The sequence below is a fragment of the Zosterops lateralis genome (genome assembly GCF_965231275.1).
Source record: "Zosterops lateralis genome assembly, chromosome: 3".
Classification (NCBI taxonomy): Eukaryota; Metazoa; Chordata; class Aves; order Passeriformes; family Zosteropidae; genus Zosterops; species Zosterops lateralis.
In genome coordinates, this window is record NC_139764.1 from 36073321 (window position 1) to 36099483 (window position 26163).

Genomic DNA, 26163 nt, shown 5'->3' on the forward strand with positions numbered 1-26163 from the left:
CAAAATGTCCAGAGGAGAAGCTGGCTATGAAGTCCTGTGAGCCTATGCTTGTTCATTCCTCCTCATGTAACTGCTGAGAGGGGCTGGACTGCTCTCTGAAATGATTACTGCAAGAATTTCAGAAACATTGTCTTCTGATCCCCCCTTCTTGTTGTGGTATTTTAATTCAAGTCAGTTCCAGCTTGCTGTGTTGGGATGTATGTTCCATTCCTCACCATGTCAGTGGTTTGCTGCATGATGCTTTGTGCTTCCTTTGCAAAGTGGTGCTGCAGAAAAGGTCTATACTTGTTAGAGCTCTGTTCAAAAGGATGCCCGAATTACAGTTGTTTCGGTATTGTGAAGTGAAATTTGGTGGATTATAGTGATATTTTGGAAAATCATATTAAAGAAAATCACAGTATGACATCTATAGCAGACAAAAGAAGCATATTTTGTTAGATGAATGGTTGTAATTAATTTGTTTTAATTATTTAGATGATTTCATAGATAACATTAATTATGAACACTAGGAAATACTTTTGAAATTTACAAGGGTTGCTTATTTTTCACTGCAATCAAAACTCTCACAGATACTTTCAAATGTGTTTCAAATGCTGCTTAGTATGTCTGATCAACAGATATTAGTTAACCAACATCTAAATGGGATAAATTTCTGTGGAGACAGTTTATTTAATACTTTGTTTCAGCAATGTCTTTTACAGGAAACATTTGTTTTGGTTTGGGCAACACATTTCTATCTGTTGTCAGACTTAATAGAATACAAAATAAAGCCAAGTGATAGGTGGCAGCTGGAAAAGGTTAGAAATTGTCAACATTGTATCATGGTCAAGATTTTGACTCCAAATCATTCAGCATTTAATACATTCAGGCAGGGACATACACTGATTGGGCACTTAACTTTGAGAATATACATACAGTTTTTAAAAACTGTGCTTAGATACTTGATGATTTTTTCATGATGGGAAATATTAAACCAATGCATCAAAGTTTTTGAGTTAGAAATCAGAACAGCAAAATATGTCGATAGCCCTTAATGCCCAACCTAACATATTGATACTACTGTATGCAATATGATTATAGTGTGTGAAGTGTGGAGCTGATGGCAGCAGTAATATGCCATTCAACTGTAAAGGCATCCCTGTCGAACTTCAGATTTAAGAAAACATTTCCTGTGGAGGTAAATTTCAGGTATTTTCTTTTTTTGACAACTGTATGAAATGAACTTTAGTACTTATCTTTAGGCAGAAGTGATACAATTTTATGCTTCATACTGGTACTTTTTTTCTTAGAGCACTTTTAAAACCTCTTTTCTTTAGAATAGTCTTAAAAATGCCATCTCGTAAAATAAAATAACTGTCTGGAATTCCTCAAAGCTCATGGTTTGGCTTCTGAAGTTCTTAAACAAATAGACTGTCAGAAATTGGTGTGGATTCATTTCCAGTATTAATGCTTCATTTGCAGTAGTTTCTTTGCAAGATCAATACTCTGAAATATCAGAAGATTAAAGATGTATCAGATACCAAAACCACCAAACACTGTTTTAATTACTCAAATAGAAGAAAGCTGGATAATTTTTACTTGCTTATGAAGAATGTTCTGCTTAAGCCAAAACAAATTCTTTACCAGTTCTTCTGGAAAGTCTGGAAGTATTTAAGTTTCACTCCTGTGCTTATGAGACAATGCCTGTTAGTGAGCCAGTGCTACATGGGATAACACTCTTCATTTGTAACAACCTGTCATTCAGCTGGTCAGTAAGCTAATTAAGTATGTCTGTTAATTGTTTCAGTAATACAATTTATTAAGTTTGAGGTTTCTTGCTCTGTTTGTCGTGCCTATAGGAAAAAAAAGGCAACAATCCGAGGTCTGTGCCTGTTGAATAGTTTGCAGAAAGTTAAACAGTGTATCCATTCACTTCTGCTATTGTGGTATGTGAAATGCAGTCTTTTGAGCTGAATCCCAGAGTCATTAGCTATTAGCTCAGGCAAAGCACCTATCAATTTCAATCATAGTTCATCATGTGACACTCCTTTATTTATGCCTGTATTGTGGTTTTAACTAACAGCTTGTGACAGGGATTTGTAGATGGGTCACGCAGGAGTGGGAGTCCCAGGAAACCTTGTGGTCCCTTGGCCAGAATCCTCTGTGGTTGCCAGACTGGGCTCCCTACTGCACTTTACAGGGAGCTGAATAAATTTCCTCTACTGCCTTAGCAGATGAATTTCAAGGATATAATCCTTCCTTTTCCCTGGCATTGGAAAATAGATGGAGTGCTGGTGGTGATACACGGCTTAGCCCTCCAGGACCGTGGAGATGGGGCAGAGGCTCGAGTCTGGACAGAGTAACAAAGAGGTGATGTGGCTTGGGGTGGCTTTTGTGCACCAGCAGAGGGTCAGCCAGAATTTCAGTCTTCCAATGGGAATATTCAGTACTTCCTTCAGTTATATAAAATATTGGCATAGGAGCCCAGGCACGCATGAGGAAAAATATGTGGATTTGAAACAATACTTTCAGTGTCTCTGAGTGCTTTACCCAGGAAGAACTTTGTTTTATAGCAGTACCATGTGTGCATCATACTGCTGCTACTGCTGAGCCTTTCAGCACAGTTGAGCTCTTTTATACCAAACCTTCATGACTTCTGTGCCTTCTGAACCAGTAAGACATTTCCAAATCATAAGCTTATGACAGAGATATCATTCATGAAAATCTGTACTCTTTTCCAAAAGCCCTCAGGAATACAGACTAGATTAGTTTAAAATATGTGTAGATGATTGATAGAAAAGTGTAAACCTAAGCTTAAAGAATGGCAATATCTTCATGCATAGTCAAGCATGCCTGTGTTTAGCTTTCCTGCTTATTTTAGGCTCGTAAGTATGTGTTGGAGTTGTGTTGAATGGTGAAACAAACTAAAAAATAGTTATGAATTCCTCCAAGTGACTTTTCCAGTCACTTGTGAGTCAGAGACTGAAAAAGACTGTCTGAAGAACTAATGAGTTGTTCTTAGTAGTAGGAAGTGGGTTAAGACTTTTAAAGTGGAAAGGAATCACCTATAAATGTTTTTGAAACCTGTGGAAATAGAGCTTCAGTTCATATATGCTTAAGGTTGCTGAAAGGAGGGAGCATCTTAGGAAAATGTAGCTGGCTAGGGAACAGTTTGTGCAGTGCCATGAGTTTTTAGAGTTTCTGAAGCACTACTAGACGTACCAGAAAAATCAGGGTTTAGTAGCCACAGAAGAACTGTTTCTGCTTGGATTAGGACTTTGCAGAGCACTCATGTTTTGTGATGCATAGCTCCAAAATTACACAGATCTTAAGGCAATAGGAGCTCCATGTGGGAGTTGCTTTTCCTTGTTGCCCAGTTTCTACAATGATCTGGATCTTAACCAAATTATCATTGATTCTTCAAGCTTTAATTCACCATAGAGGCAGTGGGAGCAGCAGCTTTAATCATTGCCAGTTTTTACTGACAGGACTGCAAACCGTAGTTGCCAGATGACTCAGACTTTGGCATCCTTATTTTTGCTCATGATTTTTATATGGAAATTTGAAAAAATTATGACCACAAAGATCATGATTTTCAGTAGAGTGCAAATGCTGCAGCACCACACCTAAACTATAAGCGGGCTTTAGTCCATCTTCCTCCTCCTCCTCTCCTTTCTTTTTTCCCTTCTTTTTTAACTTGTTATTATTAGATGACACCTTTTCTATTTTGGGGAAAAGGGAAAAAAAAGGAGAGGCCAGTTTGTGCTGGTGTGCTGGCTCTCATGTTAGTGGAATCTTGCCTTGACACACGTGATCTCCTGAGGTTTTGACCTTGAAGAGAAGCACTGGGTGTTAGGTAATGTGCCTCACTGCCCAAATGCTCCGTTTCTGAGATCATAAGGGGAGATGCAACACCAAGCCTGGATTCCTCCCATTTCTTTTCACAGAGTGGAGAGCTGTAAAACCAAGGTACAGTCGGGGGAGAGGAGCTGGGTGCAGAATGCTTTAGCTGACTCTTGAGAACAGCCACAGTGTACAACTTCAGCAAGTGGCTTCTCTGTCTTTGAAGAAGCTCTAGGAAAGGGGCTGAGCATTTGTAACTATAAAGCAAAACTTGGTAGCTGTGGTTATAAAGTAAAATGGTCCTTCCTGGAGCATGCCTGCCTGGGATGCAGGTTGAGAAAACCAGCATTGTGTAAAGATGGTCTCTAAGGTTTTAGGGTAACCACATAGAGGAGACATTATGAATACTCTCCAGTTGAAAGATTTTTTTTTAGCTTCTGGGATGTGCAGCACAATCTGTGTATCCTCTTGCTAGGGGCGGTTGGAAGAGCTTATTTCAGTTTTGAAAACGGCAGAGCTGCTGCAGCAAAGAAAGTTGTGCAGAATTCCCCATTTATGCATCTTGATGGTATTTCTGAAGTACTGGGCTAGGAGTTGCTTATGGAAGCAGAACTCAGTGGACTTTGACTGATCAGGAATGGTCAGCCTTGTATTAATCCTACCAGTGCCTAAGCCAGAGCAGTGCAAGGCAGCTGAAAGATACACATTCACTTAGGGTAAGCCTGGGCCTGCATTTGAAATGTAGGACTTGCTGAGATACTCCACTGTTTTAACATAGCCAAATACCATCCAGGCAAGGACTATTTCTCAACCCTTGCAACATAGGAAAATTTTTCACCAGACCCACTCCAGACAGTAATGTGAAAACAGTCTCCTAAAGAATCACAATAACTGAGTGGTCTATTTGAACCTGTTTGGCCACTCTGTTCTTTTTGCTGTTGATGTGTTGTGCCAAACTGAGGCTCAGAGCACAGGTGGTGCTAACCGGTATATGGGTAGGGGGCAGAGGCACACCATAGCCATGTAAAGTTGCCCTAGGTGCTAAAAACTTGGACATGTGTGGCTGGCTGTCACTGAGATGAAGGACACTTCAGAATTCTCACACATCCCTTGACACAGATCTAAGCTTCATGTGCTGCAAGTGCTGAGCTGCAGTCTGATGGTTAAATAGTGAACTGCTGCCACTTTTAATTTGTTGAGATACTTCAGGGTGTGTCTAGGGAGTATCTGTGAAAAAGGGACATAGAAAATGGCTGTGAGGATGCCACACAGGCCACACCATGGGGATGCTTGCTGGCCCTCCCCATGCAAAGGGGACCCTCTAATGAGTCAGAGCCCTTGTAGGGTAGCTTGCTGTCCTGTTAGTAGTCACACTGTAAAGCTACACAGAATAGTAACTCTGCTTTAGAAATATCATTTGCTCATGTGACAGTATGATTAAGAGCACACTGGAAAAATTTTGGGAAAGCTGGAAGAAGCTGTCAGTGCCTGTGCATTCAGCATGCATCTGCACTGTGGAGTGACTGTGCTACCAGCTCAGTGAGGGCAACCACAAGGCCACAGCCTGTGGCATAGCATGAGCCAGCTATCTTGAGCTGAAGGCTATGTGGCAGTGAGCATTTGGGTCAGAGGTTTACACACTGTCAGAAAGCAGAGTTAGATTAGAGAAAGTCTGTCCATGCCATACTGAGAATTCACACTTCAGCACATTTGAATTGTTTACTGCAGTGCCTATTTATATCACATTTGCTTTGAAAGTATTACTAAGTGCAGCTGTTGTGGACTTCTCCTGTGCTTTGTGTGTTCCATTGTATACCTGACTGGCAGGTTTAGATGTTTGGGGGTCTTTTTAATGTCTGCAGCTGAAATACATTTCAGCTTTCTTTACCATGCAAAATAGAAGAAAATTGGAAAACTCAAGAACATAACTAGTATGTTGTAAGCTTCCAAATACTAATATTATTCTTATTATAAAGCAAGGATGTTGTTGGTTGATGAGGAAATGAAAATTGACCTCAGAAATTATAAGGTATTTGACATAATTCATATAGCTTTTGAAAAAGTGCATAAGCATGTTTTTATGATGAAAACAATAGCTGCCAATGGTGAGTTACTACCTTAGAAATATACTCACTCATTCCTATGACTTACTGTTTTTTTCTGTTTTTTTTCTCCTTTTTAAGTTGATGTAAGGGAAGATAATAACGTCACTTAATTTACTCATGCCTGTGTAGAAACCCTCTGCAATGTGTGAGCACCATTTAAGTTCAGTTAAGAGCTCCATTGAATCTTCAGTGTCTCAGCAAGAGATTGACCCAAAATGACTGAAAAAGAACATTGTACTGGAAGTGAGTGTTATACAGTATCACTAACCAGAGTATTCTTTACCTGACTATTTCAGTGTGGCAAAGCACTTCCTGGCCTTTCCAAGCAAGAAGACTGCTGTGGAACCGTGGGTACTTCCTGGGGTTTTAACAAATGCCAGAAATGTCCCAAGAAGCCATGTAAGTGCTATTTTATTGTTATTCTCATGGGTTTTTCCTCTGAAGTAGTATTTTCCCTTTTTACAGAGGGGGAAAAAAGCCAAAGGAACCTAGTAGAAAAAAAGTGCTATGATTTGATTAGGGACAGGTTGTAGAAACTGGAATTCCCCAGCATGCCAGCAGAGTTACAATATGCAGGCACTCGGTGCAGCCAGCAAAGTTTACGTCGTTGGGTTTTTTCCCCTGCTTCTTCCTCCTCTGAGTCAGTGATGGACTGTTGCATTTACTCAGTGCAGGAAGAGTAATCACATTGAATCATCTTGCCTTTTCCAGCTGGGCTTCTTTTTTTTTTAAAAGTTTGCAGAGAAATCTTAAATTATAGAGGCGCCAGTTTCTGCTTGGAGAGAATGCAGTGACCTCTTGGGACTGCAGATGAAGTTTCAAGTTTGGAGCCAAGTTCTTCCAGGCTCTAAATTGCTGGTTGCTTTTTTTTCCCCTCTTCTTTTGAAACATCTGCCCCAACAATTAGACAATGACAAAGACTTTCTTCAGCATTTTATTATGATTTGACATCCTATTATGATGAGAAAAGAATTTTGAATTATTTGCATAATCAGTGAGGATAATCTCTTGAACTTTTTGTGAATTACATTATTGTTGCATGGGAATAGTAATACTTCTGTGTCATGTCATATTTTCAGCATTAAATGAAAGATGGGAAAAGATAATGTGATTTCTGTTTTGCAGATGGAGTGGACCTGCATTTACTGGGCCAAAAATAGGTCATAAATTGCAGTCACTCTTACCTAGTTCTTCTAGGACCCTGTTATTCAGATAGCAATGCTGGAAATACGCTCAGTGTTTTTTGGAAGATGTGTTTCTCTATAAGTAGTCTTAATGTGGATGTAAATACAATTCCAGCAGAAGATCTGCTATTACTCCTATTTCTCTGACTCCTCCTGCCATGGGAGACTCTGGTATAAATTTATGGCGATTCTGGTTTACTAGTTTCTGAAACATTTTGTGCATTAGAGTATGTCTATTTTCTGATGTGTTTTAGAAAGAGTGACTCCTTGGGTGTATGAAGGTCATAGTTAATAAGCCTCAGGCATCTATTTTATTCCTGTAGCATGTAAATACACTTTCTGAAAGGAGCATGCATGCCAACCGCATAAAATTTAACAAAGACGAGTGCCAGACTCTGCAGCTGGCCCTTGGCAACCCTGGATATACACACAGACTGCAGAGTGAGAGGCTGGAGAGCAGTGCCCGTCGGAAAGTTGAACAAATCAGCAGTGCCCTGGCAGCCCGGGGAGCCAACCCTGTCCTGGGACCATCAGGCCCAGCATCACCAGCTGAGCAAGGAAAGGGATTGTCCTGCTCTGCTCTGAGCTCACCTCCAGTGCTGGAGGCAGTTTTGGGTGGCACAGTGTGAGGAGGACATAAAACTATTGGGGAGTGTCCAAAGAAGGACAACAAGGATGGTGAAGGTTCTTGAGGGGAAGCCATATGAATGTAGCTGAGGTCACTGGGTCTGTTCAGGAGGAGACTGAGGGGAGACCTCACTGCAGTTACAATTTCCTCATGAGGGGAAGAGGAGGGGCAGGCACTGAGCTCTTCTCTCTGGTGACCAGTGACAGGACCCTAGGGAAAGGCCTGAAGTTGTGTCAGGGGAGTTTAGGATGGATATTAGGAAAAGATTCTTCACCCAGGGGGTGGCTGGGCACTGGAACAGGCTCCCCAGGGAAGTGGTCACAGCACCAGCCTGACAGTTCAAGAAGCATTTGGACAATGCAATTCAACTGCAACTGAAATCTAGTTCATCAGAATAGTATTGACAAGTGAAATGTTGCTTATTTGGATGCAAGTGTGCTATGAGAAAAATCACAAAAGCCTGAAATTTGTTTCAACCAAAATTTGGTTGGAACTACTATGAGAAATTTTTGGTGCTTGGTTTGAAGGGAAGCACACCTGTTAGTTGTTCATAGTTCAGGTAAAATACTGATTGTCTCAGCTTGGAATCCACAGTGGATCAGGCAGCTGCTTAATGGCACAGTACTCAGCACGGTGTTAAAAGCAAGCAAACAGGGAAACTGTGACAAACTTCTGATCCATAGATACTTCCTAAGCAGGTACTTAGAAGAGCTTGAACTCAGCCTAAAGACCTCTCCTACAGGGAAGTCCACCACTCTTTTTTCAAAGCACTGAATAAGAATAATTTGTTTAAATGCTAATGAGATGAGCAATGTCCTTTTGTTATAAAAAAGTTTCAACAACTAGCATGCTTGCTCAAGATGGGACACTTCAGAGTTCCTTTATCTGCCAGAATAATTTCTAATCTACATTTTATACCTATGAGGAGATGCCCTAACCCATAAAATGTAGAAACAATTCTTGGAACAGATCTAGGAACCCAGTCTCTTTTCCAGAGTCTTTAATTATTTACAGTATGAGTCATGCTCACTCCTGCTTTCTGGTTCAATTTGGAATTGTTTTTTTGAATGTAACTGTATGATTTCAGGAAGAGAGAGAATGATGCCACTTGGAATAATCCTCTCCTTCTGATTAAAGCATTCCTGGAAAGTAGGGGTTTGTGTCTCCTTAAATGAGACAGTTCTCATCTTTTTAGGTGGGAGTTCTCACTCTGTGTTAGTGTTTTAAGAAGGGAGGAGAAGGGTGTGCTATCTCTTATGCAGGTTAAAATACAGTGTCTTTATATCAAGAGTGGGATTTGGTAGGTGTATGCTTCAAGAATATTCATTGAATCTGTTAAGAAGGTTTAGTAGTGGTGTATGTATTTTCTCTAGGCTACATTTGATTTAGGAATGATTCTAAGCATGATGCTATTTAATCATGCCATGTCTTATGGCAATTCTGCGTGGATGTAAATGGTGAATTTTTAGATTTTTAAGACTTGAAGGTGATACGTTTAGTGTGTTACAGGTGTTTAACAGCATGTTAAAATGTTATAGATGTTCAGTTTGAACTTAGGCGCAAAACTTGAAACCCCAAAATCTGTTCTGGATCTAGGTCAAAGTATCTTTTGGGCATAGGTGTCAAACTAAGCTTCATGACAGTATCAAAGTGTTATGGTTCTGTAGAGTAAACAATTTCCAAAGATAAATGTGAATTTGTTAGACGATTTAATATAAGTCTGGAGTGGATGCTGAGGGACTTACATTCATCAAGTACTTTTATTTTTACAACACTGAGAATGTGGTAAAACAATGGTAGAAAGAATATGCATGTATTTTTATATACATAAATTTATATGATACTGGATGAAAAAAATTGGGAGTCAAGTAAATAATTAGTAAGTTGTCAGTTAAGTGATATCTGTGCTTGTGTCTCAACAGGTTAAGCAAATCCCTAATTCTGACTTATTCTGATATTTCACTAAATTAGTATTACTCTTTTTATTGTTGATGTTTTGGAAGCAAACAGGCTTCCTTTTGCTTTTATGGTTTTATGCCTCATAAACTTCATTTAAATGGATGTGTTTTTATAATAGTATATAATCAGGTTGTGATCTTCTGCATAACACTTCAGCAAAATATTTAAGCGTGTACTTTAGTGTCACTTCTCTCTTCAGTCAACTACTTAAGGACATGCATAATTTTGCATATGTCTTGTTCCAATGGTCTTACAGAGGGCTCTGTCATCTTTGTAAAGACTTGAGTACTTTGGGTAACAGCCACTGCTCAGTCAGGGCTTCTGTCCTGTTGCAAATTGAAGTGCCTTGGCCTGAGACAGCTGCCATGTCTGTGAGTTTATGGGTTGTTTAGTATTACTGAAAACCAAAAGAAGTTTTGGAACAGATCTCCATTTTTAAGGGCTTCTAAGAGAAGGTAGCTTTTAAGAAGGGTCTTTCTGTGTTACATGGGGGTGTTGTGATTGGTCAGGCTTATTGGTAACTTAGTAATTACAAACAGGTTGTTTGGGTGAGTAGAGGGTAAGTAATGTCAGACTCCACCCAACTCCCACATGGATCACTAGCCATTGCTGAACAAGCTTCTTCTCTACTGTGACTTGCTTACATTTCTGCTGTTTGTTGAAAGGAAGAAAACAATAAACAGCAAGTTTGTTGCTGCTAATAAGCTGCCAGTTTCCTGTTTGTTGTGGGAGTAGGAGGATGAGGAAGGAGGGAGAAGCTAAAATCTCTGACCTCAGTCCATCACTGCACTTTCTAGAGCAGCTGACTCACCCTGAGAGGGAAAATGTGTTGCAGCACTGGAAAAGATCTGGCATAGGTTATGGGCTGGTCTCCATCTACAACTGGAAGCTATTTTCATTCAGCAGGCTGCACTGCAAGGTACCATTCCTGTCCACGAAAAGTTACAGAGACTCTCCTGGTTTTAGTGTTAATTAAAGCAGACCTGTTACCGCAAACACAGATTTGTTAGGACATAATGAGTGCAATTATGAATTTCAATCTGCCAACAGGAGTACTAGGAGTTTCATTGACACTTTAGGGAACCAGAAGTAAACTAATGCATTGTGCCTTTGGAAGTCTTCTTAAATTTCAAGTGGTTTTAATATTATCATTAGGAAAAGACTGAAAAATCTGCCTGGGAAACTAAACAGCTGTAGCTGCCACTTCAGTAGAGAGACAAAATTTTCAAGTTGTAGTTGGTGTTAAAATGATCGTAGTCAGTGTAAAGATGGAAAAGTATGTGTTCAGAACTGTAATAACATTGCTGTATTTTTACTATGTGGGTTTACCCATTTTGCACTTTATGCAATATCTAAGGAGAATCTCAATGTTTTATTTAAGCAATTCTTTTAAATAATTCTCTGAAATTTGAAATAAAACTATCTCACTCCAAAGCCTGCTACTCAATATCATAACTTAATTTTTTCCAAATAATAGGTAAGGCTTTAGGACTAGTTAAAACAATTATCCTTTTTTAAAAATTATTTTTATTTCCTCCATTACAGTCAACCAGGTGCCAGTTTTAAAGTAAGCTGCAGGGAAAAATGTGCCTTTCAGGCATTATGTGAAAGGAAGGTAATCAATGGCATTTTGTTATTCAGTTGTTCTGTCTTATTTGACAGTTTATATACAGTAAAGATGGAAACTGAATCTGGTGAGTTTTGGGGGGGGGGTTTGTCTGTTGAACATTTGGGACACTTTGGAAATGAAACAAAAGATCTGACAAAATGCGAGGTATCTCTGTTCTAACATTCAAATTATGAAAAACTCTCTTGACTTATTAAAAACATTAATGTGATCATAGTGCCAGTAGTTTAGTCCTATATGCTTAACAAGGTACTGGGCTTTGCCAAGAAGTTAGCTTTTAATGCATAACCATACAAAGAAGTTACTGCTCTCACTTATGATGTTTAAGAATCAATAAACAGTTTTCTGGAGTCTGAAAAGCAACTTTAAGTGGAGGAAAGAAACAATAAATAGAAATAAAAAGCTGGTTAACTGAAAGCTTTCTAGTTTGGCAAAACTGAATTCAGTATTTATTTTGTTGTGCTGTTATATCTGTGACTTTACACTGATCAGCCAGTAAGTGAAGTAGTTTACTATTCTAAAATTCAACAGTTCTGTTAGGTAAATCCCAGGTATTTCCATAATGGATCTTCAACTTTATTTTTTTCCAAACATAGCTGGTTTGCAAAAGTAATAATTTGAATATTTCAGAACAAATAGGATGAAAGATACTCTGATTTCAAAGTTTTGTTTAAGTTTTTTTTAAACACAAATTTGACTAGATAATGGAAGACTGAAGAGGTACACATGTTGAAAAAGATGGAACTAAGGTTACTTGTACAATCTTTTAATTTCTTTATCTTTTTTTGCTTAACCATTTATCACAAAACCTTATAACCTTTTTAATATAATTATATAATAATTTATCTGTCAGGCTCTGCAAGCATATAAATTATCAGTATTTAACTGATGTAATTTTTTTTTCAGCTTACCATGGATACGGTCCTATGATGGAATGCCCACAAGGCTATAAGAGAATCAATGCTACATTTTGTCAAGGTATGATAGTAACCAAATTGGTTGTGTTTATTTTTAGTACTGGCTTTCTGTGACAGCTTCTTTGATATTGATGATTTAGATGAATGATTCTGGTCCATTGATTTGTATTTGGGAAAAAATATTGAAAATACTTTTTTCCAAATATTGGCAACTCTGAGTTTTTTCCTCCAGAGAAATTAAGTTCTGAAACTTTTATGTAGGCCCTCATTTTCTTTGATGATGTATAAAGATGGCTTCATAAGCACTCTTTTACTTTGTTTTTCTGTAGAAATTCATTGGGTTTTTTCACTAAATAGTGAATCTGAGGACATATTCAGTTAAGTCAGATGAAACTAGCAGTACAGAACAATTTTTGTAATCATGAAAGTGTAGAGTAATCGGAGAACAATTCCTTTGGACTCAAGAGGCTAGGCACAACAGTACTGAGAAAAGCCAGATAACGTCCCTGGCAAGTGGAGATGAAAAGAATGAATACCTGGTTGCCATGTAAAGAAGTGACTCACCTACTTCCAGAATGTGCATAGTGCAGGTGAGGATGTATGGAGTCAGACACAGCCTAGTTGTGTTACTCCAAGATTATTATCACCTGGTGGTAAATACAGAAGTTATCAAAACATACGTGGTTGTGAGGTCTGCATGATCAAGCAGCTACAAAGCAAGGCTTGGAATATTTGGATTCTGCTGGTCTATAGTATCTGTGACAAAGCTGAAGAGATGACCACAGACAAATGCTCATTCTTTCTGTATATCTTGGAGCACTGCACAGAGCAGATGAGGATGTAGGTAAAAGCTTAATTGCCTGTCTGACTTGTTTGGCACAGTGCAAGTAAACAAGAAAAAGGAGCTCTGAGACGATGTAAGCAATCTTGCAGTAGTGTTTTGGAGAGAGATTTGGGAAGGAAGGGAAAAATGAGTTCAAGTGAAGCTGATACTGCTGTGGCCATATTTTTTGATCAGTGTTGATACTGCAAGGGATAAAGAGGTCCCAACAAATAGTAGTGCCGGTGGAGAGCTGGATAAAATGCAAGAATAGTTGATGTTAAAGGATATTTGTAGCCATTTTGGACATAAATTTAATCTTACTTAACTGAAATTTTTCACTTTGCATCTTAAAGAGGGAATGTACAATATCCAGTTGCATAAAGAAATTTTTGCCCACCGGAGTAATAAAGTTTGTAGAGCACTAAACACAAACAGCTGCTTCACTGCTGAGGTAGATGTGAGCTGCCATCTGCAGCTGCCTGAGCCTATCTGCTTCCCTGGTCTCTACCTAGTGGTTTACCAGCTTGCAGGGTAGTGGCAATTGGAGGACTGGATGGGTCAAAATACTAAAAAAGAAAATGGAGGAGAGCTGCCAATTGCATCTCAAGAGCTTGTTCCCTGCTCTGCAGTGAAAGACTGTAAAGTCCTCTTAATAAGTAAAAAGGTACGGGGAGATATTGACAGCAATTTGCTAATGAGGACTGCAAAGTGAAAAAGTGAAGGAGATGAGTGTCATATGTAAATGAGCCTTTTTGTGCCTCAAATTAAACATGCAGATGATGTATGTATTTCAGCAAGACGGTTTCAGCTATTTTGTAAGAGATTGTCTTGTTCCACGTATCAGTCACGAGGTTTTTCAGTATGCAAAAGAGAAGTTTTCTAACTTTGAGCCTGGAAAGTGTCTGTAAGATGCCATGATGGATTAGTGCCTTCATGCAACCCTCTGAGCACGATCCAGGAGAGACAGGAGCTTTTGATATCTTCAGTAGTGATATGTATACCCCACAGAGTGCACAGTGTTTTTCAGGCAGCAGCAGCCCAGCAGGCATTTAAAGGCAAGTAGGGCATTCAGTTTGGTTCAAGGGGTTGAACCTACCTGTTGGCAAACCTTATTTCATGGAAGCTAAGATCCTTATTCGGGGGTTATGGACAGTTAGAAATGGTCTGGTGATTGTGAAGGTTGCCAGAAATAGGCCAGGAAGTTGTTTCACTGAGCAGTGACAGCCTGATAGAGAGAACATATGTCTCTGGGTAGGAGCATAAGAGGAAACTGAGTACTGCCATGGTAGTGTACAGAAATAGATTTGTACCTGGTAGGCTAATCATTGGGTTTTGCACTGGATTTTGATAATTCTTCCCCTGACACATTGTTGTACTACGGGACTAAAATTGCAAGAAATACGAGGCTTTACAGAATTTGTTTTATACTGCTGTCACTATCCCAGAAGAGAGTGAGCTGTAGACTCTAAATATAACTTGCAGTTGATACATGTAAATTCATAATGTAGTGTTTAATCATAAAATTATAGTAGGATTGTCTTAGCAGGGAGTTGACTGTTGATGAATTTAGGATGAGGACAATTCCTAACTTTCTGGAGAGAGATGAGGTAGTGGCTGTTGAAGGTTCCCCTTATTGCTTTACTGAGGTTTGAATAGCTTCTGTGTAATTTGCTCACTAACACAATCCAGTAAGCAGATACAAATGGGAGAAGCCCATGAAACAAAGCCAGGATGGAATTTAGTCCTATTGAAGTAACAAGGTTACCATTTTCTTTCAGAGGGTCAGGATTTTGACCTTGGTTTCAACGTTTTTCAGGAAAGCTACCTTCATATGTGAAAGCTGCTGGCAGGGTGCATTTCAGCCCTGAAATGGTTATTAGCATGTGCTTCTCAATGGGTCAGCCAGAAGTGTCCTGTTCTTTTTATCTGAAGCAGACATGCTTTTCTATAAGAGAAGAAGACAGGGCTGATGAAGAAAGAGCTGTCCATATCATTCACTAACACGGACAGCTGTAGATGTCAAACGAAAACTGTTTAAGCTGCTGGTGTGGGAGTATTCATATTCCTTTAAGAATCCTTAAAATTAAATTGGAAGGGAGTGGAACAGCATGTCCATATGCAAGTGTATGTTTTAATTAGATTATTCTTTGCTGAAAGGGTATGCATGCTGTGTCCAGGCTTAGAAAGGGCCAGGCTGAATAGTGATGGGGATGTGTTTCTGAATCTCAGCCTGCAGCTAGAAGAGATTGTTTTTTTCACCTAGATTTTGTCCAGCTTTTCACTGCCTTTGAAAACTCAGGCCTAAAAACTTAATTAACCTTTTGGTTTACTTTGGTTTTGCAGTCAAAAGTCTACATAGGCTCCATCAACCATGGAGTATTAGAATGATTAATAACCAGATCATTATTTTTTTTTTTCCTTTCAAGTGAGTGAATGTAATCAAGCATTCTCTCTAATGTGTAAGCAGGACCACAAAGAACCATCTGTGGGTATGTTAATTCAAGCAGTTTAGTGTAATTACTATCAAAAACGCTTTCCCCCCCCCTCAGTAATTATCTTTTCAGTGGGATGATTTATTACATGTACACACATGGATGCCCTAAGGCTCTCATTAGAGACAAAATACAGCTTATCAGTGTTGCAACTTCTTTGTCAGAATGCACATGCAATGCTAATTTCTGGTTCCCTGCTTAGAGTTATACTTACTGTTTCCTTAGTCTGCTAATGGTTTTCTTGGAAAACTGAAATAGAATGGAAAAAACAGCTGGTGAAAAGGTTGGATTCATTTTTCAGGAACATATTGCCAGCAGAGCACTTTAGAAATGTTATCTTGAAGGACTGGAAAAATACCTGAGCACTTGTTGTTTTGCAATGAAGTAAAAAGTGCATGGAAGTTCTTGGAAAGTCCTTATATTCTTAAAATTAAATGTTTATGAACTTGCAGAAACTAGTACTTGTATGTTGATAGATCAAATTCTATAATGACGTGCTTGGGGGACTTGAAGCACTTTTCCCTTGGCTTCATCATGATTTGAGATAAATTTAAAGGTATATTCTTCCCTCCTACATTTGTCCCTAAAATAGAGCAGTAAATTTGTTTACTCTGCATGTTGTATATTTATTTCACTACTTTTAAGTAATAAAAGAGCTTCATTAATAAGAAATGCTGTTACTTAGTTACTAAGTCAACAACCATCGTTCAAAGAAGTTCTTTTGTGATGATCATAGTGAGAAATAAATGTATCTCCAGAAACTGGGCTGGGTTGCTGTTTGGACACTGATTATGTGTTTGAGAAGTGTGGCTCTGCAAACTTGTATTCCAGTAAATTCCACGCAAAAGCACAAAACGAGTTGGACTGATTTCTTCTGCTGCTATTCTGCTAGCTCGCAGAAATCAGTGGGTCATTTCTTAGAATAAGCAACTGTTTTTTCTGTAATTTTAAAAAACATTGCAATAGTTTATTTAGCACAAAGCCTTGTTTTTTGTTTCTTTTACCTCTCATTCTCATTATTGAAACAATCAACTATAATGTAGGCAGTAAGATCTGGATATTGTATTTTTTAGAGGATATTAAGAGTGGTTAATGTAGCTATAGCAGAAACAGTTGAAACAGTATTTTCTGTAGTGTTAATAGGTAATTGATTGTAATTGATTTTCATAAAGAGAATAAAAACTGATGCCAGCATATTGAGTCAATTTGGAGATCAATCAGTCAGATAGCACTTGCAGTAAAGCCTAGTATGTAACTTGCCAGAATGTATCAAATTTCCACAATTGACATAAATTATATGTTCCAGTCCAAATTTACAGGATGATTTATTATGCATATTAAAGCACCTATAGCATGAAAACATCTATCAAGGCAGATATTACTAAGTAACATTTAATGAGGTCATTTTTAATTAAGAAGTTGCCTAAATACTTTGGCAAATTCTAATTAGTATGTAATTGATCTAGGCAGCTTTCTTTGCTTAAATGCAGCAGAGTGTTTTAAGGGTGCCTAGGTGTTACTGAAAAGCAAGTTGTTCTCTTTGCATCAGAAGGGGACAAATATTTTCCATTTGGTTTTATTACTTAGTAATTTAAACAAAGTCAGTTTTTGACAGGCATAGAGATAGGATTTCAAAGCTAACTGTAGAAGTTCCCCTTCAGAAATTTATCTTTCCACAGTGCTTAGGCTTGTAATCAGCTACTGAGATTATTGCTTGTGTCCTCCAGTACCAGCCACTTGGGACAGAGGGGGTGAGAAGGGCTGCAGTACTTTTCTAGACACAAGTTTATTCTGAATAGTTCAGTGAAGTTACCAAGTCTATGGTGGTCTGACTAGAAATCCCTGCTTCTAGAAGTTCCTATTCTTGGTCCAAATTTTATAAGAACCTTCTTGATATTGTGACTATCTTAGCTGAAAGCAGTTGCATATTTAGTTTTTTATGCCTTACATGTTGTATTAAAAATGGTGAAATTATATGTTGTTTTCTTCTAATGCATGTAATGTGACTTTGGAAATCAGACTTGTTCACTGGTTTTTGAGTCATATTAATGCATGTAATTAAAAATCATCTACCGAATTTGTAACATAACAAACTCAGTGATACGAGATCTATAGTATCAAAAGCTAAATTATTTTTTTAATTAATACTAAATCATTTAACATTCTTCAGCCTTGCTTATGAAAATTTAAAATGCCTTTTTTAGTTACTTCACCATAAAGTGGTAATAAAATCAAACCCCAGTCCCATTTTGATAGTGGAACGTATAGTTTCCAAGCTATCAGTCCTCCTGAAAAGAAATTTTACTGCATTATTTTACATCAATAGTAGCAGTGGCTTCTTTCAAAAATCAAAGACTTTTTTTCTTTGCATTTGCATTGTTCAAAACTTGCAGTAACCCCTGACCTTTTTGAATTCGTAGACTACTTTTCCTGAGTAAAAATGTTTTCTTTAAAATGAATAGATAGATTTAAATAGCATAATATCAGCACAGTGCAGGACACAATAATAAACATGTATGTTCAATTGTAGATTTTAAGATAATATGAAACGTGGTTAAAATTTCCAAGCAGCAATGATTTTGATGAGCATAAATTCAATGTGCTAAGCCTGGAAATGAAAGAATGAATTTAATTTTATAGGAACGTTTCAAATTCCTGCATGTCTGTGACCAAATATGGGCATTGCTCGCTATCCGAAGAGAGTGGGCAGTGGACTTGCTCCGTGTGTCCCAATGACTTACTAGGCTGAAGGCAGAGAAGGCAGCTTTACACCACCTCAGCCTTTCTGCATTAGGCCAGCTGGGCCTGGGTGGTCTGAGAGGCTGTTGTAATGGTTAGCACAGCCAAAACACAGTGAACTTCTTTTTCTAAGTAGCCTTACAGCTGGAAGCTGCCAGAGGGAAGCACTGCAGAGCTGATACTCCAGCCATCAGCTTTCGTAGGGTGCTCTGTAGCAGAGCAGCTCTCTGCTGATCAGTAGTCCTTCTGCACCAGTTTGCTTGGCTGTAGCAGCCATCACTTTCAGGTTAATGTGTAGGACAGAAGCAGGCTGTGAGGCATTTCCATATTTGCTTGCTGAAGCATCTAGTAAGGTATTTCAGTAAAAGGGGAAATTGAAGGAGCTCTATGATGTAGTAAATAACTTGACATGTTTTACAGTAACCAAGCAAAGCATATTCTTTCAATGGTAAGTGGCAGGAACAGATCTCGTTTTAAGCAGGCGCAGGAATTTTTCCTAGGATTGGATGTTTACACTTAGCATGGTTTGTTATTCTTGGATAAAGGATACTCAGGCTGCGTTAAATGTCATTAATCCTGGAATAAAGCTGAAATGATTCACTTCCTGAATGTGATTGAATTAGGTATAACATTGCTCAAGGAAATGTGAGAGGAGTTGCGTGTAGGTTTCCAGTAAAGAAACAAAGTACTGTTGAACAGCAGCTAATGCAGTCACAAACACTGTTTTAATCTAATTTAAAAGCCAGTGTAGAATTGGAGAATGCAAGCAGAATATTGGAAGTTAAGACCTTCTGCAGCATCCAGCACAGTGTTCTGTGCATTGTCATTCAGTTGAGAAAGAGATTCTACTACATTGTACTTTTCTGTGAATAAATACTTCTGCATCAGTGAGAGGGAAACCTTCCATTAGGTGTGAAAATGTTTGTCACTGAAATTTAAGTACCTTAGGACAGAATTTAAGTTTTGATTGATGCATTTCTTTTTCAGTTATCTCAGTTCCCCGGTGTGCAGTGTATGTAAGAGAGCTGAACAAGTAAATCCATACTTGAGGAAATACAGGTGGAGATGTTGAAAAAAACCTAGGAGTTTTGATCTTTAGGCAAGCAAGAACTGTTTAGAGAAGAGGAACAGATAAGAGTCAGGTTGTTTTTCAGAAATGTCTTGCATTTTTTATTTCTTTTGGAATATTCAGTCTTTCTCTAAATCACAGTTATTAGAAGAAAATAGGTGATATTAACTGTTGCCTGCACTTAGACTCGACAAAATTTAGTTTAGTATTGTGATACTCAGCCCATGCAAATGTCTATGTGTGGTCATGAGTAAAAACAGTTCTTCGTCTGATTGTGGTAAATATATATGGACCAAGATTATGGTAAAGTGTTTTGAGGTATTTCTGATATGAAATCTTGATGATTGCCTTACACTCGACAAAAATCCAAATAAAATTTCTTTGTGAACATTCATAGAAAGCAAGCGGAAAAAAGCATGAGCAAAGTAAATTTTCTTTCTGTTATCCGACTTATCTATTCATTTCCGTCTTTATCTTCTAATAATGGATCTAAAGTTCTTTGAGGATTAATCTGGTTTTGGACTTGATAAAGTTATATAATTATCCTGGTCTATAACAAGTTCAGTGTTACTATGTGCTGACTTGTTTAAATGAACACCATCTTACATTGTTCCCACCTTTCTGCTTTGCTTGGTTGGTTTTGAGGGCTGTTGTTTTTCTTCTTGTTTTTGTTTTTTTTTAAGTCACGAAGACTTATTATATATTACATATTACTGTGTTCATAGTCATACTCTCCACATGAGCAGATGGGCATGCAGTTAGAAAATGGCTGTTATAGCTTACTTTTTTTCACTAGGAAATTCAGTGGAGTGAGTCATTAACACATTGCGTTTTCTGAGAGCAGGCTGACCTGACACCCAGACCTATAAAAATGTGTGGGGAGGTATCAAACACCAAGTGTTGTTGTTAAGAGAGCCTGTTTTAAATTCTCCTCAGTGGGATATATCAGCAGCAGCAGTTTGGTTACAGTGTCTGGGTGGTTTGAAGCTGGGAGAGTGGTGGTGGCTCTGGGGAGCGTGGTTGACCTCACTGTTTATCAAGCTGTGCTTAGAAAAGGGGTTAGGAGGAGGAGCTGAGACACAGCAGACTCATCTGTACAGTGCTGCAGCATCACTGTTAAGACCCCGGTTGTGGCAAAACTTCTGTGTATTTGGGTGGACTTGTGAGAGCAGAGTCACCAGCCGGGCCACTGGGATGGCATTTGGCTTCCACTGCCACCTCAACTGGTTGTAAGGATGAGTCAAACTTTCATGGGGATGGGCTGCCAAATCTAGGGACACAGCGTGCCAAGGACCAGTTCCACATATTTGGCATGGATAATACTAAAGGGTAACAGCAAAGGGTCAGGCTGTCAGTCAGTGCAGAATTGACAATTCTTCTTTCATGCCATTGGGGTTATACCGCCTTATTACCATTGAGAAAGGGTCAGGTCAGTCATATTATCAAACACCAACTGTTGAAAAATCAATACTTTATTTACCAGTTCTGTATAAATTATAAATTACAGTGCTTACTGTGAGAGTTCTTTATGGAGCCATGTGAGGTGCTGTTTGGAATACCTCCTTGTTTAAATTATTTTTTTTCTGTTTCACTGCTACAGAGGCTTTTTACCAATGGAACTTCATTACTCTGCTTTTCTCAAAAACTGGAAGTCTATATTGAGTTGGTTTTTGGAAAACTTTATTATGTCCATATACAAGAAATAAAAGGCTAAAAAAAAAAAAAGAAGTCTGTTAATCTTGAATCAGATTTCCTTTCCAGCTGCCTGAACAAGTTGATTCCAATGCCATTTGCACAGCTGTGCAGACTGGCAGGTGCTAGAAAGCATTTTAGATAGGTGGCCTTTTACCATAGTGTGAAATGAAGTAGGTAGTAAATCTGGGAGGATTTTTTTTTTCTGCTCAAATTGTTAAATAAACACTATTCCTATGTGTATGTATGTTTCTTTTGAAAATTTGAGGTGGTGTTGGTTTTTATTATTATTTTTATTTTAATATCAGCTTCTGGCTCATTTCTGTGGAATCCGTAGACAAGCTTGTGTAATTCAGCATAGAGCATCAGCTCAGTAATTCAATGAGCTCATTGAGTAGACATGACCAGGAAAAGCAGCATTAATATACACTGTATTAAGTTATGCTGAGGCACTGGAACATGCACAATGAAGTTAACTTTAAAAATTGGACAAATTTAGCAAGAGGAATAACCATATCAGGAACTCTAGGAGGAATGCTAGTTGGTATTTACATAAGCTGGTAGTTAAATGTAGCAGTGCCCCCATTAAATAGCAATAGCAGAGCTCATGTGAATGGGAAATTATGTTTTTAGTACAGGACTGTTGCTTCGCGTATCTGTCTCTCAGGTCAGCTCAGCGTCAGCTGGGCCACCCTGCTAGCTGTGATACGCCCAACAGTACCTTTGCGTGGGTCTTTGGCTCCGCAGGGCTTTTGCCTTGGCTGTCATGGCCGTGGTTCGAAAGAGAGGACACTCCGGAGGCTCAGGGAGAAAGGTTTTATTCGGGTAACTCAGGGGCAGTCCCTGGTTCCAGGCCTGTGCCTCTGGGGAGTGACCCCCGGCCTCGGTTACAGGGGGTTTTTGTTCCCCCAAAATCTCAGGGGTGGATACAAGTTACCAGACCAATGAAACAAGGCCAGGTGGGTAAGGTCAAAATGCAATACACAACATTAACAAATCAGGTGAATTTGGGATGTGGTCCTGTGAGACCCACCAATCCCTGTCAGACACCTCTCCTGAAGGTTCTGGGGTCTGGGGGATGGTGGACATGTGGGGGAGAAATACAATGGGATGGGGGAAAATACAATAGGATGATCGAAACCCAGGGCAGAGGATTAGAGTTGTCCTGGCAACTCTTATCAACCTTTGATAAGCACAATCCAAGACAGGAACTTTACCTGGCTAGGGTTAAAGTCCAAATCACATCAAACCTACAACTAAGAAACTTATGATAACATTTCAGCACTCCCACACAGGACATACAAGAACATTCATCTGTAGAGAGATTGAATATGGAGGCAATAATGACAGCATCTGAATGTTTCCTGCAGAATAGTTGAATCATTTGGAAAGAAGAATGGCTGTGTATTCATGAATTATAGGAAGATCCCATGTATCCACAAATCAGCTACTCTAGTAAATAATGCCTTGAAGCATTCATACTTCTAATAGTCAAATGATAAAGTTTATCCATATACAGATTTGTAACATTCCTTAAAATGAATGTGGATGCAAATGAGTAAAGTTATGATCTAATAAGTGAAGAATGCATCATTAATAATTTTTAACATTGAAAATACAAATGCACTTATGTTAAGCCATGTAATTATTCACCTTGCTTAAAAACGTGTAGAAGGGTAGAATTATTCTCCTAGATAGAAAAAAAAGTGCCATCCATTTCATGCTGATGTATAAGTAAATAGCAATGTATTCTAATGATTAACAAACAAGAGACTTAGTCTTTTTATTGAAAATAAGAATTACAAAATCCAAGTCAAATTATAATTATTTAAAATAAGCCATCTTCTTTGGTGATGTAGAACTTAAATGCTGTTTTCATTAGACAAAGCATTTCTGCTAATTCTAATTCCAGAAAAAGTAATCAAAAAAGTGATACGTTATGTATGTTGCTTGGCAGATATCTTCAATTTTCCTCCAGTCATATATGTTAATTTTCCTGTAAAGAAAGGCATAGACTCAGAATTTGGAAAGGGAGAAAATTGTTTATAAATACCTGGGTATTACAATGTAGGAAGTAGAGAAATTATTTTCATTGTGTGTATCAATTTTTCCTGTGTTTTTGTGCTTCCTCCAAAATCTGTATGTGGCTTTTGTGCAAAAGTGTGTGTGTAATTGTGCTGAGGATTTTAATTTTGAAATGAGCCCAGATAATGACATTTTCCTGTACACAGAGTAAAAGATACTATCTCTTCCTCTAACTTATTTCTGACATCAGAGAAAACTCTTTATCAAAGAAAGTAGAATAGTTTTGTGCTTTAGCATTTGAAGACTGATCTGTCAACCTAAATTGCCACCAGATAGAAAATTCAATGAAGAGTTCTTGAGTGTTCCAATATTTTCTTTGTATTAGCTTCTAGATATTTCAGAGTCTTTTTTTCCATCAGGTCCTAGTTGAGCCTAATTTTAGAATATGGAACATTAGTAATATGTCTTTTCCTCCCAACAACTTTACAGCAGCATCACCGTGTTTCTATTTAGGGGTGTTTCTATAATGTCTTCAGTTTGCAAACTGTTAAGATTTAAGTTCATTTAATTAGTACTCAGAAATCATAATGGTATAGAAATAGTGGTAATCTTCCCTCTTGGATCAGCTGAAACTGTGTAGATGCCTTCAATCATATTTTGAGATTTCAGGGTAAAAGAAAGAACCTAGTCTGATGAAGAAACTTAAGAAACTGATAAAATTCAAGTGCATCTGGGAACATCTAGCTTGATAAATGTTTGTATTAATGCAATCCTTAAATAAGATACTCCTTTTATGGGATGTTATCCTGCTTCATCATTGGATGGGACAAAAAGTAGACTGCTGTGCAAAAATATTTCAGCTGTTTTTTCTGCTCTTTTCTTATACCATTCTCCTTTTTAAATAGTCCACTCCCTCTGAGGTCAGAAAGTCATGTAGTCTGGGAATTTCACTTGAAAATTCCTTTGAGGCATAGCTGATCCTTTGTAATTCGTGTGGTTTCCATCACATTTCATCCAAAGTTCTAGGATATAAATTACTACTCCTTGTCACACACAGCTAAGTGCCTAGAAGTGAAGTTTATCCAGGTGGTGTCAAGATACTGTATTAGGTATAGCACTGGAAGAGCTGAGGGATAAAGCTCAACACTGAGTACTTGGAAAAAAAATGTGGCTGATATGGCAGCTGCCAGAGAGAGTCTGCTGTACTGTGCACTCTTGCGTCATGTTACAGTTTGCCAAACTTATGGAGAAAAATGAAGAAGAAAGAATCTTTTTATAGGTTTCCAAATGCAAACTTTGACACATCTGTTTTATTTTGTTTATTGAACCTCTTATCCTCAGTGATGGTGTTGAATTAAGAAGCAACATGAAATGAGATCAAATAAAATGAGTTTGGTATTATGAAAGCTAAAAGGAAAGATAATAAAAATTATATATTTTAGATAAATTATCACTAATACCTGATTTTCAAAAAACTAGCTGGAATTTCTAACTTCCACATCAAATTTGTTTACATGCGAAGCAAGGTAGGTTTTTTTTCCCTAGCCTTAAGGATAGGGAGGAAAAGTCTGATGGAAAAATCATAGATATAAGTATTTTAAAGTAGATCTATTTCAATCTACTCTTTCAAGAGGAAACTGCAATTTATAGCACAGGTAATTATGGATTAGAGGATTTTTAAATTTTTTTTTGTTACTATTTTGACATTTGGATTATCGGTGCAAACTATGTTGTTGCTGCCCCCTGAAATAAAAACCTAGTTTGGCTGACTTAGTTACAGATGGTATCCAGATGATTCTTAGACATGTCCTGTTTTAAGACTAAGTGAACAACAGATGCAACCGTGAGTGTGATACAGACCTGAGCCCAGTGCTTGGGGAATGGGAGGATTATTCAGTCAGACCCTGAAAGCAACACTTGTACAGGTGGCCTAGTAACAGCAAACTTTATTAAAGCAGTTGACAGAATTAGAGAACATGCAGAGTTGGAAGGGACTCACAAGGATCGAGTTCAACTCCTGATCCCCTGCACAGCACCATCCCCAGGAGTCACACCAGGTGCCCAAGAACGTTCTCCAAACACTTCTTGAACTGTGTCAGGCTGGTGCTGTGACCACTTCCCTGGGGAGCCTGTTCCAGTGCCCAAACACTCTCTGGGAGAACCTTTTCCTAATATCCAACCTAAACCTCCCCTGACACAACTTCAGGCCTTTCCCTAGGATGCTGTCACTGGTCACCAGAGAGAAGAGCTCAGTGCCTGCTCCTCGTCTCCCCTCATGAGGAAATTGTAACTGCAGTGAGGTCTCCCCTCAGTCTCCTCCAGGCTGAACAGACCAAGTGACCTCAGCTGCTCCACATGTCCTTTGGACACTCTCTAATAGTTTAATGTCTTATTTACATTGAGGCACCCAAAACTGCCCCCAGCACTCAAGATGAGGCTACTCCAGTGCAGAGCAGGACAATCCCCTCCCTTGCCTGGCTGGCCCTGCTGTGCCTGATGCACCCCAGGACAGGATTTTCCCTCCTGGCTGCCAGGGCACTGCTTACAGAAATTCAACAAAATTGTTAGGAAGCTATGTTGTCACTGCTGCAATTCTTTCCGTGTCAGGTGTGTGTTCTGTGCTCCCTGAAGCATATTATTGTCATGAAATTCCATTGGCTAGATGGTATTTTTGCATTGTGCTTCTTTCAGCATAATGAAACATTGAGTGCACTTAAATATAAATACTAATAAAAACTCAAATATTTGTAAAGTATACTAGATTGTTTGAAACTTGTCTCGGTGAATGTTCTTGTGAGGTGTGTTGAGCTGTGCAAGCAATTGTCTAGTCAGGAGAGGAAAGGGTGGTAAGCCAGTCAATGTGTATTTGTTTTCCGAATTCAGAGTGCTTAAGAATGATGTATAAATATAATTGTGTTTCTGTTATGTTCTCAGCAGCGTTTTAAAAGATTATGAATCACATGTCAATATGGGAAAAAGTGTTGATTAGAGTATTAACTTGTAGTAGTTATCCTTCATATATTTTAAAAAAGAGAACTTCTGAAGAAAGAGAAATATTAATACATGTTTCAGCATCTGATT

The 26163-nt window shown here is 38.4% G+C and overlaps 1 protein-coding gene across 8 annotated transcripts in view; it reads left to right on the plus strand.

The window, feature by feature from the left end:
• Nucleotides 1-26163, plus strand: part of LTBP1 (latent transforming growth factor beta binding protein 1) — a 182722-nt gene that overhangs the window by 86551 nt on the left and 70008 nt on the right. For all 8 annotated transcript variants that reach the window (XM_083858430.1, XM_083858429.1, XM_083858425.1 and 5 more), the window contains 2 exons: nt 6224-6326; nt 12232-12303. In XM_083858430.1, coding sequence (XP_083714556.1) covers nt 6224-6326; nt 12232-12303 — 175 coding nt within the window. The remainder of the gene's footprint in view (nt 1-6223; nt 6327-12231; nt 12304-26163) is intronic.